The sequence below is a fragment of the Neofelis nebulosa genome, chromosome 12, assembly GCF_028018385.1.
Source record: "Neofelis nebulosa isolate mNeoNeb1 chromosome 12, mNeoNeb1.pri, whole genome shotgun sequence".
Lineage (NCBI taxonomy): Eukaryota > Metazoa > Chordata > Mammalia > Carnivora > Felidae > Neofelis > Neofelis nebulosa.
Genome location: NC_080793.1, coordinates 54,749,712 through 54,769,799, shown reverse-complemented (window position 1 = coordinate 54,769,799; position 20,088 = coordinate 54,749,712). Strand labels below are relative to the sequence as shown.

General features: G+C 42.2%; 1 protein-coding gene across 16 annotated transcripts in view; it reads right to left on the bottom strand.

The window, feature by feature from the left end:
* Nucleotides 1-20,088, bottom strand: part of FREM1 (FRAS1 related extracellular matrix 1) — a 166,124-nt gene that overhangs the window by 103,152 nt on the left and 42,884 nt on the right. For 14 of the 16 annotated variants that reach the window (XR_009251695.1, XM_058695316.1, XM_058695318.1 and 11 more), the window contains exons 6-12: nt 18,744-19,067; nt 16,472-16,580; nt 13,381-13,512; nt 10,759-11,103; nt 9,999-10,141; nt 2,205-2,398; nt 1,418-1,508 (exon numbers count right to left, since the gene is read on the bottom strand). Coding sequence is in view for 15 of the 16 variants with exons in the window: in XM_058695316.1 (XP_058551299.1) it covers nt 1,418-1,508; nt 2,205-2,398; nt 9,999-10,141; nt 10,759-11,103; nt 13,381-13,512; nt 16,472-16,580; nt 18,744-19,067 (1,338 nt within the window). In the remaining variant the exon portion in view is untranslated. Of the gene's footprint in view, nt 1-1,417; nt 1,509-2,204; nt 2,399-9,998; nt 10,142-10,758; nt 11,104-13,380; nt 13,513-15,979; nt 16,425-16,471; nt 16,581-18,743; nt 19,068-20,088 lie in introns of those variants that run through there. The other 2 variants (XM_058695310.1, XM_058695314.1) reach the window with 2 other exon arrangements.

The following is a 20,088-nucleotide window of genomic DNA, read 5'->3' as shown; positions in this document are numbered from 1 at the left end:
GGGATGAGCACTGGGTGTTGTATGGAAACCAATTTGACAGTAAATTTCATATATTAAATAAATAAATAAACATAAATAAATAAATAAATAAATAAATAAATAAACATAAATAAATAAATAAAATAAGGAAATTGCTAACAAATATAATGCCACGCTTGCCACAATAAAGTGGCCAGTCTGACACACTGCTGTGGTCTGGGTCCATTTGTTATTTTTGCGACGCCGTTCATCCTTCGGGAACCCCTGGACCTGCTGGAGCTGGAGTCCGGCAGCTGCCTAAGTATTCATCACCATTAGTGTGATTTTCAGAGGTAGAGTCCAGAGGAAGAGGGAGAAGGTTGGTGAAAGATTTTGGAAGGTAGCAGATATTATGAATCGCATGTGTTCCCCTCCCCACCACCACCAAAAAAAAAAAAAAAAAAAAAAAAAGATATGTTGAAGTCCTAACCTCTAGGATCTCAGAATATGAAGTTATTTGGGAATGGGGTTGTTGTAACTGTATTAAACTAAGATGAAGTGTGGTCATATGGAAGGGCGGGCCCTTAATCGAATAGAACTTCTGTCCTCATAAGAAGAGAGAGACACACAGGGAGAAGACGACCATCAGATGATAGACGCAGAGACTATAGTGATGATCTACAAGCCAAGGAATGCAAAAGAGTGCCAGAAAACCTCTAGAAGCGAGGAGGAGGCAAGGAAGGCTTCCCTACAGGTTCTCGAAGAAGCATGACCCTGCAGACAGCTTGATTTCAGACGTCCAGCTCCAGAACTTTGGGACAGGAAATCTCTGTTGTTTGAAGCCACCCAGTTTGTGGTACCCACAGCAGCCCTAGGAAACTAATACAGTAGGGTATTGAGTGACCTGAATTTATTGGAATAGAACCATAGGCACCCAGGTCTGTAAATCAGAGCCCGGTGCAAAAGGCTGTGTTGAATAATAACAAGATTTTGAAATCATATCCAGCTCAAGGAAGCATTTTCTTTTTTTTTTTTTTTTAATTTTTTTAATGTTTATTCTGGAGAGAGAGAGACAGAGCATGAGCAGAGGAGGGGCAGAGAGATGCAGAATCCGAAGCAGATTCCAGGCTCTGAGCTGTCAGCACAGAGCCCAACGAGGGGCTTGAACTCATGAACCGCCAGATCACGACCTGAGACAAAGTTGGCGCTTAACCGACTGAGCCATCCGGGCGCCGCAAGGAAACATTTTCAAATAGATGTCACGTGCTTAATAAAAGCGTGGAAGCAGAAAGAACGTAAACATCAAACATTTGATGCTTTTGACAGAAGTCAAAGGCCAACATTGTCAAGCGCAAGACTAGGAGTGCCATTCCTTTTCAGAAGATACTTACAGAGGGAGGGGGAAGGGGAAAAAAGACACTTACATCACGTTTACCAACATTTTAGCACAGCATCATACCTGAGTGAATGATCTCAGCCCCGGGACTGCAGGGTTTTTGGTTAGCTTTGGGATACTATCCACCATAAATAATTTCCCAGCATCCAGATGCCTAACGAGAGACACAGGAGAACACGTCAGCTAATTTCCCAGGCAAGAAACATTAAATCAGATAGCCCACAACCAAATTTTCTAAAGCTAAAAAAGCTCATGGTAAGAAGAAAGCAAATGTTCCATCTTTATATTTTCTCTTTCTGTCGGGGGGTTCTAGTCTTCAGTCCAGAATCATCAGTGCCATTGTCACGACTACAGAAAGCCCATACAGAATTTTCTACATTGACCTCATGGAAGGGAATCGTTCTTCTCATCCTAAAAAAAAACATTTCCTTGCTATCGTGCATACGACACAAGCCTCAGGTATGTTCATGTCACTCTTCTGATTGGGATCATAGAATATGACCATTTTGTGGCCTGCAACATCTAAAACTAACGTGAAGACTCAATAAATTTTATTGAAAAGACAACAATAACATTCCCTTTAGAAAAAAGAAATGTTGTATGAAAAGAAGGTTAAAGACCATTTTAAGCTTACTTACGCTGAAGACACTACAAATGGCAGGTCACTGACCAATTAATACAGCTTTTGAAGGGATAAGTTTGACATTAAAGTAAATGTGGAATTGAATACAAGCTCAGGTCTGACCAATAAAGCAGCTGAATTGCAGTATATGTATATGGACACTTGCAACTCAATCCTTGAACACAACCCTCTACAAATAGCCCAGGTGATGACTTCTCATAGAGATACCTGTGGCTGAAAGAGAAAGATGGGGGTGTTGTTACTGTGTAGACGAGATCCCTGTCATATTCTGTATCTATAAAATATAGATGCTTCTTAGTTATGTAGGCCACCTCGGTTTCCTTGACAACCAAATGCCGAGAAACTCCAGGAGCCTCCTTTGGAAGCTGGTCGTCCACTGGAGTAATGTGGATGGTCACCATCTGGAAAGAAATTACCTGTGCCATTAATTTGAAACACCAGGAGATACCAAAGAAAACACCCCACCATCACCTAGTCACGATTACGCTGCTTTTCAAAAACTGCCGTTTGCAATATACTTCCATCGAAATGATTCAGGAGCTATCAAGAACGTGAGCCCAAAATGGAACATTCTTACCCATGTTATGCTGTATTTTAAGAATATAATTATCACAATTCTAGTTAATGCAGTCATGAATGCTGTAGAGCAGGCACATAATACACAAAATATGATCCTGATTTTATTCCCGCCTCTCCCTTCCACCAACAACCTGTGCTTTTCTTCACCACCTCTTTCCGCTCAGTCATCACTCCTAGAAACCTTGTCATGACTTTGGTTCCTCCTTCTCCACCGACACATAACACGTCTCCAAGTCCCAGAGTCTCCACTTACAAAATTCCCTGCGCTGTGACCGCACCCCACCCCCGCCCCACTCTTACTGGTCTAGCGCCAGCTCTTTCAACTTCTTCCCTACATTGTTACAACTGTTTCCTGTTAGCCCCAACTCCAATACCCAATCTAGATGTTACATACCTCTGGTGTTCTCTTTTAAAAAATGCAAGTCAAATCAGTCATGCATTGCCTCAAAAATCTAAACAACCACTCGGGAGGGATTAAATTATTCCAGCTCCTCACCACGGCACCCAAGACCTCCATGGTTTAGACACACCTGATTTTTCAACTCTGTCTTTTACCACCTTTCGACGTGAACCCAGGACTCCAGGTACACACGGTACCGGGCTGTAGTTCTCAAGCTGGTGTCTGCGGTCTGGATCACGTTGTTCCTTCAATCTGCAGTGCTTTTCTCCTGTTCTCTCCAGCAACCTGAGGCTTTCTCACCCTTGAGGGCTCCTCTGAAAACTTCGCCCGATGTCTCAGTTGGAATGAACTGTTTCTGAACTGTGCTTAGCCCTCAACAAACAATATTATCTCATCGCCTTGTGTTATTAGCTAGTAGTTTACATGTCAGTCTCTCCTAGACCGAAAGGTCCACAAGGGGAGAATCGTAGTATCACGCAAACCACGTGGAATTTGTCAGTGGACAGACAGTTGAAGTGCAAAGTATACCTAAACTTAGTGGCTATTATTAATCTCGAACATCTCACTCAACTTTTTGAGCGTCAAATTTACTGATCGGTTAAGGGCAGCAGCACGAACAACCTCACAGAGTTGTTATGAGGATCAAATATCACTATGTAGATAAAATGTCTGGCACGTAGTAGGTGCTCATTAAATACTATGTTCGCTTCTGTAGCTCGACGACGTCTGGCATGGTATTTGTAGGTAGGAGGCACTTCTTCAGCATTTGCTAACTCAGTCAACATGCCCTATTTGTGATTTTAAAAACGCTTCTTTAACAATTTTTTTTAACACTTACTCATTTTTGAGAGACAGAGAGAGAGAGAGAGACAGAGCGCAAGTGAGGTAAGGGCAGAGAGAGAAAGGGAGACACAGAATCGGAAGCAGGCTCCAGGCTCTGAGATGTCAGCACAGACCCGACGCGGGGCTCAAACCCACAAACTGGGAGATCATGACCTGAGCTGAAGTCAGACGCTTAACTGACTGAGCCATCCAGGCGCCCCTGTGATTTAAAAAATTCTTCAAGTCATACTCACTGGTTTCGAACCATGCAAGAGGGCAGGGAGGCTTTGCCAAACAGCTTTTATCACGACATCTATTATTATGTTTTACAATAATCCATGATTGGTTGCGAGAAAGCAATTACCCTCTCTTGAAATGGAGTATTTGTCATCATGGTCTTTACACAGCTTGATTCAGGAGAGTGAGTATTCTTACCGCGGTTTTATTCATTTTAATATTGTTCCTGAAGCACAGATCAGCAGTGCTAGTTTTGCCTACAATAATGGTGTCCATAATACTTAGTTTGAAAATGAAAAAAAGTCCTTTTTAAATTGGCATACGGGGGCACCTGAGTGGCTCAGTGGGTTAAGCGTCCGACTTCAGGTCAGGTCATGATCTCGTGGTTCGCAAGTTCAAGCCCCGCGTCGGGCTCTGTGCCGACAGCTCAGAGCCTGGAGCCTGCCTTGGAGTCTGTGTCTCCCTCTCTTTCTGTCCCTCCCCAACTCGCACTCTGTCTCTCTCTGTCTCTCTCTCTCTGTCTCTCTTTCTCTCTCTCAAAAATAAACATTAAATTGGCATACAAAGCAAAAACTAAAACATGGGTAAGCTTTACTATGACCAAGACTGGGAATGTCAGCTCAGTCACCTACAAGCTATGCTCCCTGGGCAAATAATCTAACCCCTTTGGGGCTCAGTTTTTCTGTCTAGTAGCACAGGGACTACCTGGTAGTAGATGCTCAATTAATTAATTCCCTGCCTCCATCCTTCATTACGGTTACAAAAGCACCCGACATAGGTACTACTCCATTATGAAGCATTTCAATAATTAAAAACTAAAGCCAGTTATCAAAATAAAAGAACACAATAAAAGCCATTTCTCCAGTCTCCTGGAGTCTGCGTCGCAATTTTTTTCCCCAATTACACTTTTTCGCTAATCTACAAAGTTCAGAAATTCTCTACGGGACCTCCCAGCCATAGTGTGGATCAGTGAGGCTCCACTTAATTGAAAAGCTGGATTTAATATGGAAACAATAGTTATTGTGCCTTCAAAGAGACCACTTTCCATGCTAATTCATTCTCCAATGTGTTCTTTGTGTAAAAAGAATGTACAAGTATGCTTTTTTATATGCCTGTAGTAATTCTTGGTGGGCACATTTTTCAACATGCTTTATGATCATTTAAGTTGGTGCATCTTTACATATTTATGCATGTTTAAACCATTATTGTGTGTGTGTCTGTGGGTAAGAAAAATCCTTATTTTAACAAGCTCCATAGAGAAATAAAGAATTTTCATTGTACTGAAATTTGGTTGTAAAAATGACATTATTGAATACCCGTTCCCAGACAGTGAAAAGCTAGTGCCCAATCATTAAGCTGTCGCGGCTGAATTCCCCTACATCCCTCCAGTCTACTTATGGCCACAAGCACCTGCAAACAGACTTGGAGAAAATCTGAACATAAAGTGATATATCAGTACACAAAATGGCGAAGGGCAAAGCCTGACCGTGACCCTCAGACTCGGGTTCGCTATTTGATACTCTGATGGCTAGTATTTGACTTTCTTTCAAGCCTGGCTTCTTGATCCTTTCTCTGCCTAAGCTTGGGCTCTGCCTGATTCTTTATCTTGCATCCTCTTTTGAGATTAGCCAGCGCGACTTCTCAGATCCAGGAACCTCTACGAGAAGTCCCTTCCACTTGACCCACAGGCCTTTGTGGTACCTGCTTCCTTTCTTCTTCCTTTTCTTAGTCCTCTTTCCGCTTTTCTCATCTAGCCTTATTTTTCATTCTCTGTTTTCTTTCTTTCTTTTTTTTTTTTAGTTTTTATTTTAATCACCCCGTACTCACCACGACAAGTGCATTCCTTAATCGCCATCACCCGTTTCACCAAAAGCACATTGAGTGGGTGAGGTTTTATTTGATAACAGTAATGACAACCAAGAAAGAAAGAGGGAGGGTGTTTCTTGCTGCTGTGCAGATGTGCAGACACGCTGTTGTTCTGTCGGCTGACCTCTCAGAGGAGCGTTCAGTGGAGAAGGGGGAGAGGAGGAAAGGGGCACCCCTGCTACGTAACTTCTTTCCTGATTTAAGCACATTGTGTCTCATCTGAGGAGGTCCTTGCTTTCTGTCTCTATGAAAGGAAGTTTTCCAACAATGTGGCCTAAGCAATCTTGTGCCTGAGTTAATTTTTAGTCACTGTGGAAACTTCTGATCACAAAAGCTCCGGTCAAGCAACCTTCTTATCTAGACTTTCTTTTTTCTTTATTTTCAAATGTTTTTATTATTTATTTTTGAGAGAGAGAGAGAGACAGAGTGAGTGGGGAGGGGCAGAGATTGAGGAAGACACAGAATCCGAAGCAGGCTCCAGGCTCCAAGCTGACAGCACAGAGCCCGACGCGGGGCTCGAACTCGCAAACCACAAGATCATGACCTCAGTCAAAGTCGGACACTTAACTGACTGAGCCACCCAGGTGCCCCTAGACTCTCAGTTAACAGTGGAAGGCTGCAGATTTTGTTGACTATTTTACAAATTTTGTTGAATTTTCATCTGTAAGACATGACTAGATACTTGCCCAAATTGAAGGTGCAATCATCAAGTAGACTAAATGATCGTGCAAGTTCCTTCAAAATTCAAGTTTCAATGATGCTATTGGGGGCTCACAACACAAAAACGCTTACCAGCACACACACACACAAAATATTTGTTTTGCTGTTATGTGCACACCAATTCCTAGAAACTCTGAAGAATAAAGCTTTACATTCATTCCTCCCCCATGTCACTCCTTCCCCAGTTCCTACCAAATGTCTCAGTCTTGTTTCCTCTTACTTCCAATAAAGGTTGAAAAATCAGAGTTCATTTTGGGACAACAAAACAAAACAAAACAAAAACAAGAACAAAAACAAAAACAAAACAAAACAAAACAAACAAAAAACAGTTCTTGAGGTTCTACTTTGAGTCTGGTACCAATATCTGAAGACACAGAGATAAATAATTTGGGATTCCTCCCATCAGTGAGCTAATAGTTGATCCCATAAAACAAATAATGGCCTCATGTGATAGTTATTTGATATCAGATAACATAAAAGGACAAGTTGACTCAGCCTGGAGGAGGTGTGGAATGGGGCATCAGAGAAGGACTGCTGGAGCAGGTGATGTTAGAGCTGAGAGTAGGTCCATCTAGAAATGGATGAAGCTAAAGCTGCCACTACTCAGAAGTGGGGAAAAACTGGGGCTAGATGAATGCTACCACACACCCTGACACTGTATTAATGGATTTTAATCGTCCTCAATTACAGGGATGTGGCTGATGTCCTCTATTCTTTTGTCTTAATCTTTATTTTCCGTAGGCTCCATGCCCAATGTGAGTCCCAAACTCACAACTCTGAGGTCAGGAGTCACATGCTTTACCAACTGAGGTGGCCAGGTGACCCGATCTCTTCTATTCTTAAAGGACCATGTGAGGGATTCTGATAATAGCCCCTTCCCCAAAAGATGAAAATTGGAACTAACGCACTGGCAGTGGGTGGAGAGGTAGAGATGGGTGAGAGAAATCTATCAAGTAGATTCAGTAAGACCTGCTGACTGATGGGTTTTGCGGACATTAGACCGAAAAAAAAGGGCTGGGGATGACTTCAGAGATTCTAATTAAAGTGGTTTTGTGAAAGTCTGGGAGGAAATATTCCAAATGTCTTATGGATTGTGGACATGGGGACTTGAAAATGCTGATGGGGGGTGCCTGGGTGGCTCAGTGGGTTGAGCATCTGACTCTTGATTTTGCCTCAGGTCATGATCCCAGGGTCATGGGATCAAGCCCCGTGTCAGGCTCTGCATGGAGTATGGAGCGGGCTTGTGATTCTCTCTCTTTGCCCCTCCCCTACTCATGAGTACATGCTCTCTCACTCTCTCCAATTATAAATAAATAAATAAGTAAATAAATAAATAAATAAATAAATAAATAAAATGCTGAGACACACATATGTAGTGATGTCAGGTACAGAGGTGGGCACTTAAGGTTGAGCTGGAGAATATTTAGGAGCCAAAGCATAAGTGGTACGTGAAAACACAGCAAATTTACAGAGTTGGTCTCTCTCTCTTTCTCAACATAGATTAGGAAGATGAAAGCAAAGAAAAACATAATTATGGCCTCTTCTTTAGAAATCTAACCATCCTAGGGAATAAACTTATAACTGGATCTACAGAGTTTAGTCTGAGTTATTTGCCAAGATTCACAAATAATTCTGTTTCAATACAGTTTTCATTTCCTTATTATAGAGCGATCTCACATCTCCATTTGATCTCTAAATATCAATTGATATGAATATCAATAAATCTGTATCTATGATGTATAAAATACATAATAGCAGAAGTTCTGAGCTTTTGATTTCAAAAACAAACACATAATCTGCTAAAAGTGATATGGTGTTCTACTCAGAAACAGGTCAGTTTGAATAGATACAACAGAAGATTTAAAACAAACCCTATTAGTAATTACTGTTTCAGATTATCAAGTCAGCCAAGGTCTCAAGCAAAAATGTAAACTAGAAATGGCATATAATACATTGATGAAAAGAGGGTGTTGTTATGTTTAAGGGAATTGATTTCTTATTCAATAAGCAGATGAATTAGGAAATTTCTAAAAAAAAAAGGGGAAGAAAGAAAGAAAGAAAGAAAGAAAGAAAGAAAGAAAGGAAGGAAGGAAATTTCTCATTCATTTTCCATTCCCTCTTAACAGGGGTCACCTACTTCCTTCAGTTTCTGGGCTCTCTGACATCATTCTTCTTGATTATCCATTTTTGTTACAAACAGAAGAATAGCTCAATCACCTATGCAGTGGCTAGTGTAAGTGACTGTGGCATTACAAGAACACATTATATAATGAATAGGGACACATGCTTTAAGAAATCATTCTAAAAATTAAGTTTATTTATTTTTGACAGAGTGCAAGCATGAACTGGGGAGGTACAGAGAGAGAGAGGGAGACACAGAATCCGAAGCAGGCTCCAGGCTCCAAGCTGTCAGCAAATAGCCTGATGCGGGGCTCAAACTCACGAACCGTGAGATCACAAACTGGGCAGAAGTCAGATGCCTAACCGACTGAGCCACCCAGGTGCCCCTTTAAGAAATCATTCTGGTTCCAGATTTGCTAGGTTTCTACACATGCTACCTTCCAAGATAATAAGGAGAAAATACTCATCAAAAAGAACCATGTATAATAAGTGATCTCTTATTTTCAGCTGTCTTTTTCTACCCCTACCATCAACCATCCTCTCCTTGCATGGCGTCTACCCTATAAACTATACTTTATAGTCGTTCAGATCCTACACTAACTCCATTTTCTGTCATTTCTTTATGAGAATGCCTCCTTAAACCTATTTCTTCATCCTATTTCCTTAAATGATACACTCGAGTGGTAGTAAAATACTTAGTTCTTCAAAACCAATAATAAATAATAGCTAATTTATCTACTGAGTACTTACCATGTGCCAGAAAGTTCTCAGTAGTTTGTTTATGTAGTTATGTAATTATCGCACTTACTCTCACAATTTCTCTATAAGGAAGTTGTATTATTATCTATTTTACAGATAAGGAAACTGAGGCACAGGTCAATCAGTTAGTTAGGGTCAAGGATAGGAGAGAAACATAAAGCAATGTAGCTTCAGAGACCACACCTCAACTGCCATACATAAAAGTCAGTGTTCTCTTGAGTGTTATGAAGTCAGCAGATTTGGGGAGGCGTTTTATACAAAAAGACCCATGGTTAAATGACCTTGGAAATGCTACATACACAGAAATTTATAAAACTTATCAGCAAAGTAAATGGTAGAGAAGGCATGTTGCAAACAAGTTGACTTAATTTTGCTAAATCCTTTGCTTCTCAAACTTTCGATCTTAAAACCTGTTTTCATGTATTTTCTTACAACACCACCCAGAACCGATATCTGTGGACAAGACTTGGCGAAAGTATTCAGAGATGGTCTCTTACCTGTGGCACTGAGAGATTTGGAGGTTCATGGCTATCCCACATGACGAATTCAAAAGAGTCTTCAAAGATCTCTCCACCAAAGTGACGATAGTGAATGATGCCATTAAATAGATCCCTCTGAAGGAAGCCAGGGACAGGATAGCCTGTTGGGTCCACAAAATCCACATACTTTTGTAACAATCTTCCAAGTGTTGGGGTATAAAGAAATTGGACTTATCTCCAAAGTATTCTCTGCCTAGTATATTGTATGCAGCCAAGGAGTCTTCATTAGATACTTTCATCAAAGCTTATAAATAATAAGCAGAAAATTTTAAGTTGCTACACCTGTCTTACCATATGTAGAAAAATGAGCATTACAAAAATATCTTTAAGACACGTAGTCTTAACTAAACTACTTGTTCCCTCTTTTGTTACTCCTACTTTAAGAAATAGTTATGAAATTATTTTCATAAAGCATAAACAAACGCCATTCGTGAAATTACTTTATAAACAATTCAGCATTAGGCCAAATAGTCCTCTTCAAACTTACTTGTTCTTTCATCCTGCTTGGCCGACATAATTTTTCATAATGTAATGGTTACCTTGACACAGAGCTCTGGAATTTTTTACTTGCACGATCTTGGATAGATTAGTTTAACTTTTCTAAGTGTCAGGCTTCCCATCCACAAAATGGGAATGATAACAGTATCTCACCTCACAAACTTGATGTACACCCTTGCACAAATTCTGACATCAGCGATCATCACTATTCAGAACTTACCTATCAGCCCTGGCCCTGGCTTCTTCATGATCTCTCCGGCCTGAGGGGGTTTTGTGATATTAAAGAAGATGTAGTCATCACTGGAGTCCATATCTGATGCTCTCAGCATGGAACCCTGGATCAGTATGGTCTGTCCCTCCTCCAGTTCAATTACTACATTGTTTACGAGGAACGGGGGACTGTCATCTTTGGGCAAAATGTTGATGGGAAACTTATGGCGGATGCTGTGATGGCCATCGAATATCCTGAAGACCACAAAGTCTTTGGTGGAGTCACTGTCGTCATGATGATAGCGAACAACTCCAGCCTGAAGGTCAGCCACAGTGAAGAGAAATCCTTTCCCCCCTGATGGAGAGAACAGAGATGGGGCTGACTGAACGAGGGGTACAGAGGGAGCAGCTGCAGCAAAAACAGCCGTAGAAGAAAGGGCATGAAGGAAATGGGCCAGCTGATACCTGCCTCACCTAGACAGACAATCTTGTTTAGTGGGCTCTGGGCCACCACAGAACTGGTTTTGAATAGGGCCTGTAACACTTACTGGCTGTGTGGACTTGGGCAAGGGACTTAATTCATTTGAGACTCATCTATAAAACAGGGATAATAAGACCCACCTCATATTCCCTAGGAAGGATGAGAGAACGTAAAGAACAGTAAGCTGACAAAAAGTGTTAATTACCATTCAACATGGCAGCACTTCCCTGAGGAGCAGGCTTGAGCCAGGAGCATCAGCACCACTTGTGAAGTCGTTGGAAATGCAAGTTCTCTGGCCCTCCCCCCCAAACCCACTGAGTAGAAGTCCTGGAGGTGAGACCCAGCAATCTGTGTTTTATCAAACCTCCAGGAGAGTCTAACACACGCTAAAGTTCGAGAATCACTGGCTTATTGCCCAAGAGCTACAGCTCTGCTACCAAATGGCCTAGGTATTTGGGTTCAAATCCCAGTTCGGCCACTTTCTAGGTACATACACAAGTCAACTTCTCTAAATCCCAGGTTCCCCATTTGTAAAGTGGGAATAATAATAGTACTACATTTCATGAAGCTGATATAATGTAGAAAGCTTTGTACAGTATAATGTAGAAAGCTTTGTACAGTATGATTTGCACAAATCATAAATGCTACGATTTTCTACCTCCTCCGCACTAGAACGTCATTATGGGCTATCACTCTTCTCTTGATTTCCACATTGCTTCACTCTGTATAAGCGACTACAATTCTTGATGGCCGATTTCCCTGTACTCTCCCCACACTATGGTTCTATCAAAGCCCACTGGAATAAGTGATTAAGCATTTGTACAATGGACATCAGTTTACTCGCCCAATAGCCCCTTTCTGCTTCTTCGCCAGTACCAGAATCCTAGTGTTATTTGGAATGGTAATATGGCCATTTGAAAATACTCAGTTTCCCAGACCCCACTGCATCCAGGGGGTAGTATGTGACTTGGTGGATTTAAGTGGAACCCACTGTATCAGGTTCCTGGGGAAAGTTGTTAAAGAAAACAAATTAAGTGACGTAACTTTTTTCATCATCCCTTCTCTTTCTTCCTTCCCGGGATGCAGACCGGAAGTCTGAAGGTGTAGGTGCTATCGTGAGACCACTGTCAGGACAGAATGAGCTGGTGGCATCATGGATCTGGAATGCCTACCTCTGGGCAACTTATCACGTGAGGAAAATTACTCTTGAGTTTCTAAGTCACTGTCGTTGGGTTTTCCTTACATGCAGCTGAACATCCCCCTAAGCTGATCTCCTACTCTCCTAGGATGACTTCACTTTTCAGTTCAGAATTCCTAATCACAAATGATAATAAAAAAAGAGCTCTCTTTCTGCTTTATAGTTAGGAATACCAAGAGGATAATTGAATTAAATCCTCTGAACTCATTATACGGAATGGACTATGTTATGTGATAGCAGGATTATTTTTATTAGGGATATTACCTTGTTAACTACTACTCTTATAGTTATACTATAATTAACATAATAACATAATTATACTAATAACATAATGATTACCAAGTATTTAAAAAACTAAGTTTTTCTGTTCTTTAATACATTCCTCTGAATCAGAGAAACGAGAGGGAAATATTTTGTCTTCCCACTGGGATAAGCTCATCAGTTAAAGAGTATGTTGAGAAGGAATCCTACATGGCATGTGAGATTTAAATAATGAGCCGAGCACAAGATGCTGCTTGTGAATTGTCATCCACTGATGGGAGCAACCTAACACAAAAGCGAATGGTTTCAAGAACTCCACACTTTCCGGATATGACAATTCGCTTAGAAATGAGGCCCAGGAGGGGCGCCTGGGTGGCTCAGTCAGTTTTTAAGTCCAGTATTGGTCCAATTCATGATCTCATAGTTCATGGGTTCGAGCCCCACGTCGGGCTCTGGGCTGACGGCTCAGAGCCCGGAGCCTGCTTCAGATTCTGTGTCTCCCTCTCTTTCTGCCCCTCCCTCGCTCATGCCCTGTCTCTCTCCCTGTCTCAAAAATGAAGTAAATAAGTATTTTTTTTAATTTTTTAAAAAAGAAATGAGGCCCAAGAGATGCTATGTGTATCCTGTTAAATATGATCTGCTTTTGGAGAAAAGACTCGGGTTCTCTTCTAGGTCAGAGGTTGATCTTTCACCTCTTACTGTAAGCTGTCCATGCTGCAGGCCACCCACGGTGACCAGCTGGACAGCACGGATGTCATCATTGTCAACAATCTGAAACTGTTCCCAAGTGATGGCCCGAGACTGCCCCTCCAGAAGATTCAGACCTACAAGAGAAAACAGAAAAGTGTCCTGGAAAGTTCTATGACGTGCCAACCTGCCCACTTGAAGACAAGATTAATGAATTTTCACTCACAAAACCAGCTGAAAATTGTATCTTTGAAAGCTTTTTAAGAAACTGGAGTTTAGCTTTTATTTTTAGTAACATTTCTGCATCTAATACTATTAACCCCAGTCTGATAACTGGTTCCTTGTGATATATATCAGTTGGAGGCACGGTGGTGCCAGAAAAGAAACCCGTAAGGAAAGAATAGATGTTATGCTTACAGGGGTCTCGTTCAAAAATGTCCACAAGGCATTTTTCAAAGGTGACATCCAGATATCTGAAGTGGACAAGAGAATCAGAAGAGCTTTTACATATAAGCTATGAGTGCAACAGTAGCCCACAGGACAGAGAATGTAACATGGCTACGTGTGCAAATACAGAAATACTGTGTTAGGGGAGTGGTTAATGGTATTGAACATGAAGTGTCTGACACTTCGAAATGAGGGCTGAATTTTATTCTAGGCTCTAGGAAAGAAGGAACTTCTGTAACTAAAGGAACTGAAATAAAACCTTCTCCTTGGACCCAGTATGCTGGAGGAAATCTGGGGAGAGGGGGTTAAGTGCTGCTTAGAGCAGCGAGATACAGATTCGGGATGGAACACTCCAGTTAGAAACAGGGAGCTGAGCATCATCAAGCGTTCCCATTACTCAGTGGATCCAAGAGCTGACAGATTGCCAAGAATCTTCAAAGGGAACAAAGCTTTTTAGGTTTTTAAGTTGATAAAACTTAAAGGCGATGTACTGGCAGACCCACTTACATTTCCCCTTAAACCTGCCCAGCTTCCCCTGCCTCCCTGGCTATGACCGTGTGCCTGCCTTCTCGCTGCACCAGCCCATAAGGGTCCCCACAATTGTAAAGTCCCGGCTGCCACCACTGTCTCATCTTCTGATAAGGCTGGTTACGTCAATCGTCCTCTTGGGCAAGGGCCAGGTTTTGGCCTGACCTCCCTTGTGACCGTGGCCGGGTCCTATACCATGGGACCCCGGAAGTTTGTAGCAGCTACAAAGAAGGACCAGGCAGCACATCGTGGACATGTGGGGAGTTGACATCCAGTGAGGCAAACTGACCACAGTGAGACAGGGGACGGGGAGGAGCTGAGAGAGAGACTACTCACCCTTTCCCCAGCCCACCTCTGGCCCTTCCCACACACGGTGCTTCCATTTCCTCCTGGAAACACCAGCCTGAATGAACAAACAACTTCACTTTCTGATAAACTCAGTCACCCTCCCTTTTTATTAGTTCCCCCACAACTTCCTTTCCCTGTTATTCCTGTTTTCAGTATAGGGTTAGTGCCTATGACATGCCTCAGGGTCTGTTTGCTAGGGAACCTGGAATAAGACATACACTATGATGAAAGGATGGATGGATATGATGGATGGATGGATGGAAGAAAGGAAGGAAAGAAGGGAGGGAGGAAGATAAAGAAAGAAAGAAAGAAAGAAAGAAAGAAAGAAAGAAAGAAAGAAAGAAAGAAAGAAAGAAAGAAAGAAAGAAAGAAAGAACCGAAAGAAAGAAAGAAAGAAAAAGAGAGAGGGGGAGGGTAGAAAGGGAGGAGGGGGGAGAGGGGGAAGAAAGAAGGGAGGGAAGGAGGGAGGGAGGACAAGCACATATAATCTCTGCGACTCATAAAAGGGTTTTGAAGCCCAGACCGTGTGCTACACATAGGACAAGGCATCACGGGACACAGAGCAAGCAAGAAGTGTATTATAACAAGATATTAACAGTGATTCTGTCTTTGCAGTGGAGTAATGAATGATTTCATTCATTCATTCATTACTATTTCATTCATTCATCCATTATGATTTCATTCATTTCTATCCATTCCCTATTATTATTATTATTATCCATTAATTCAATTTATTCTGTCTGATACACTTTCCAAGTTTTCAATGATGAGCATATATTAAGCCATAATAAGTAAAATTCCATTTAAAAAAAAGATTCTGATGTCCAAAGTAGCCAAAACCAGATTTGGAGCTCTCTTAACAAGCCTGGATTTCACAGATCACACAGGCTATGAATAATCTGTGCTCAAGCCATAATCCACTTAGTATATGATTATTATAAAGTTCAGGTTGCCAGTTCTTTCCTTTTATTATCCCTCTAGCAGAGGTAGAGTGGGACATCTCCCAATGTTCTCCATCATGACCCAAACTCACACACATACAAACACGTGTGTGTGTGTACCTGCATGCAAAGGCGTGCATACACACACACACACACACACACACACACACACAGAGTATAAGCCACCACCTGAGGATTTAAATCAGACAGAAATATTTTCCCCTTCACAGAGCCTACCACCACTGCTTATAAGTAGGTTTTGACTGCTATCAATGGAATCAGCGGGAAAGGGGAAAATCTTCATTCACCTTCCACATTTACATCTGATCTAAATATATACCTTGCATCATAAGACCACTCGGAAGTGACCTTCTTTTAAAACAAATAAAGCAGTTTAAGCTCTTATTCGTGTATTATGGCTTCCCTGCATGTCCCCACAACAGGACAATGAATTGGTCTCCATTTTCCTTCCCTTTCTCTGAACGGTTCGAATTAGAGACCTTTTCCTTCTCAGTCCAACTGTAGCTCAATATCACAAATAGTTACTTTTTGGCCGCCTTCAGTTGAAAGGTGTCCTTTTGGCTTATTTCCTACAGAGGAAAAAAAAAAAAACGTGGCTTCACAGCACAGGAGTCCTGGTTTCAAATTTCTCAGTCCGCAGGCAGGAAAAACAAAACAAAACAAAAACAACTATCTGATACCCTTAACTTGGTTGGGTTTCGGTTGCCTTATGTGTGAAATGGGAAGAAAACGACCTTTCTTTCCCGACCCATGCACTTTTCCTGTCTTCCCTTCAGGGCTGTGCTGCTTAATGCCTTACACTGAACTTCACCTGTGTTCCAGGACACTCGCGGGGCATTCGTATCCGCTGTTCGGATGGAGATGTGGACTGTAATGGGTGCGCTCCTCTCAAAGAAGAAGTCGTAAGCCTCCACCTCCACCTGTAAACAAACAGTTGCATAGGAATCACACATTGATAATTTATAGCTACAAAATACCATTATTCCCGGGGTATACATCACACCTGGAGGCAAAACAGATATAGGTTCAGCCGTCGCCTGATCTCATTTTTTGACAACCTCATCTCACTTTTTCAGGCTCTGGATCTTGTTCCTCAGTTAACAGTATTTTAAAACTTTCGTCTCCATACAACAAGTTCGTAATTTATGAATTTTCATGGCTGAAAGAATGGACCTCCTTGGCATTACAGTCCAGGGAAGGGCGGTTAGCTCCAGAAGCATTGGCCATGGTTGTGCTCTCGGGGGCCCCATCCCAGGTGGCTGAATGACCCCAGGGCTTCCAGCCCACAGGGTCTATAAAGCACCTCATCTCCACTGAGAAAATTGAGAGTCACCTTCTAACAACAACAACAACAACAAAAACACACATTTGGACAGGTTCTGCTTTAAGATTACATTGTACGATGTCAGAAAACGCATACATGAAGCAGCCAGAGTAGCTGTGCTTTGTTTATGAGCTCGAGGTAAAAGCAGACGTCTGATGAGAAATTACTTCATCATACGGAAGGAACGAGAGGTGAGGGCAAGCATGAAAAAAAAACAGCCACCATTTACTCTTAGGAAATGAAGAAAAGAAACGGACGGACGACGTTTGTAGCCTGAAGTCTTTTGCCTGCCCTGGAGGCTAAATGCAGAAAATGCCTAAATTCGGTGGAGGACAATTTGGAATCCCAGGGCCACTCATTTTCCTTAATAAGCCTGAACTCAAGTCTGTGTCAACCCGCTCATTTAAAATTTCCATCCCAGGGGCGCCTGGGTGGCGCAGTCGGTTAAGCGTCCGACTTCAGCCAGGTCACGATCTCGCGGTCTGTGAGTTCGAGCCCCGCGTCAGGCTCTGGGCTGATGGCTCGGAGCCTGGAGCCTGTTTCCGATTCTGTGTCTCCCTCTCTCTCTGCCCCTCCCCCGTTCATGCTCTGTCTCTCTCTGTCCCAAAAATAAATAAAAACGTTGAAAAAAAAAATTTTTTTTAAATAAATAAATAAAAAAAAATAAAATAAAATTTCCATCCTGTTTGAATCAACTCACTCGTAGGTCTACAGGTTGGTTAAGCATTATTATTGCAAGACTGTAACCAGCGGCTCTCAACTCCCATCCGAAACCAAACAGGAGGAAAGAGGCTGGAATAGTAGCAGACGGTACTTAGATTAGGCAGAGGACTTCCCTGACAGAAAGTGTTTGACAGGGAAATTAGTCGTCCAGTGAGACTATAAAGTCTTCTATCCTGAGTCAGTGCTATTCATTAAAAGTAAGGATCCCAGTAAAACACTCCCCCACAAAACAAGAAGGAATAGAATGCATTAATGAAAGGATTGTAGACAAAGTCATCTCTAACTCCAATGGTCTCTGTAATGCAGGAAGGCTTTCAAGGATGCCAGCTCAAACTGGTGAGCTCTGGGCCACAAGTGGTCCTCAGAAATATTTTGTAGCTGGCACAATTTTAAAACTTTTAAAACTCTTAGTATGTATTATATATTTATTTTTTTTTTAAATATGTATTATATATTTAAAAATCGAAACACTGAGGGGAGCCTGGTTGGCGTCTCTTGGTTTCAGCTTGGGTCATGATCTCACGGTTCGTGAGTTCGAGCCCTGCATCCGGCTCCGCGCTGGCAGTGCGGATGGGATTCTCTCTGCTTGGGATTCTCTCTCTGCCCCTTCCCTGCTCACTCTCTCTGTCTCTCTCTCAAAATAAATACACTTAAAAAAATTGACACATTTTTACAAATTTACAGATTTCCAATGTCTCTGCAGGACAAGAGTTACAGCTACCTGGTATGTCTGTTTGCCTGTATTCTTACAGGGCAGCAGTCATCGGAGCCCCGGTGCACCTGTGCCTTCTAAACGGCCAGCTCTTTTCAGTCCCTGCAGTGTCCCTCCCCCTGCCTCCCCACCCCAGCCGGATTTGCTCTTTGGATCACCTGCCTGGCTCCTCTAGGCATCTAGAGGAGCCTCCAGATTTACCGTGATGGATTCTCCTCTGAGGCAATGACTGTACAAACTCACCTGAAGGTTAAGGGAAGTGGCCTCTCTGAGAACTCTGTAAATACCAAACAGGCTGGAAGCTTCGTCTCCCTTTCTTCTTACCTCGTAATGTCTCCTCACAGAATGGCTGCTGTTTGGCGGCTGATAGGCTATCTGCATGTCGCTTAGATCTTTCCAGGTGAACGAGGAGACGGGTCTGGTGTGATCCCACAGATGAGTCACGTAGCCCTGGGGTGGGGCCTTAGTAACGTTGAACACCAGCAAGGGCTTGGGCGTCTCATCCTCTTCACAGTCCAGAACGGCTGTGGTCAAAGAGGTCAGGATGAACTGATCCACTTCCAGAATAAACATGGCCATGAACGCAGCCCTTGGAATCTGATTAGGAATGCCGGCTCTGATATAGATGGGCAACCACGCACTCTCTGACTTTTGGAGGGGAAAGAAAATATGAGGGAAGAAACAACATAAGTAAAGCTATCACATATCTGGTTAACAGGATGGTAAACAGTGTGTCCTATAGTGACCTGAAACCTGGCTGCACATGAGAATCACTGGAGAGTTTTAAACATACACTAAATGCCCAAGCCCTATCTCCACGGGTTCTAATTTAGTTATTCCAAAAAAGGGACAAGAAAACTGGCATTTTTTAAAAAAAAATTTAACGTTTATTTATTTTTGAGAGAAAGAGAGAGAGAAACAGAGCACAAGCGGAGTAGGGACAGAGAAAGGGAGATACAGAATCCGAAGCAGGCTGCAGGCTCTGAGCTGTCAGCACAGAGCCCAATGCGGGGCTCAAACCCACGAACTGTGAGATCATGACCTGGGCCGAAGTCGGAAGCTCAACTGACTGAGCCACCCAGATGTCCAGAAAACTAGTATTTTTTTTTTTATTTTATTTACTTATTTTTTTAATTTACATCCAAGTTAGTTAGCGTCTAGTCCAACAATGATTTCAGGAGTAGATTCTTTCGTGCCCCTTACCCATTTAGCCCATCCCCCCTCCCACAACCCCTCCGGTAACCCTCAGTTTGTTCTCCATATTTATGAGTCTCTTCTGTTTTGTCCCCCTCCCTGTTTTTATATTACTTTTGTTTCCCTTCCCTTACATTCATCTGTCTCTTAAAGTCCTCATATGAGTGAAGTCATATGATATTTGTTTTTCTCTGACTAATTTCACTTAGCATAATACCCTCCAGTTCCATCCACGTAGTTGCAAATGACAAGATTTCATTCTTTTTGATTGCCAAGTAATACTCCATTGTATATATACCCCACACCTTATTTATCCATTCATCCATCGATGGACATTTGGGCTCTTTCCATACTTTGGCTATTGTTGATAGTGCTGCTACAAACATGGGGGTGCATGTGTCCCTTTGAAACAGCACATCTGTATCCCATGAATAAATGCCTAGTAGTGCAATTGCTGGGTCATAGTGTAGTTCTA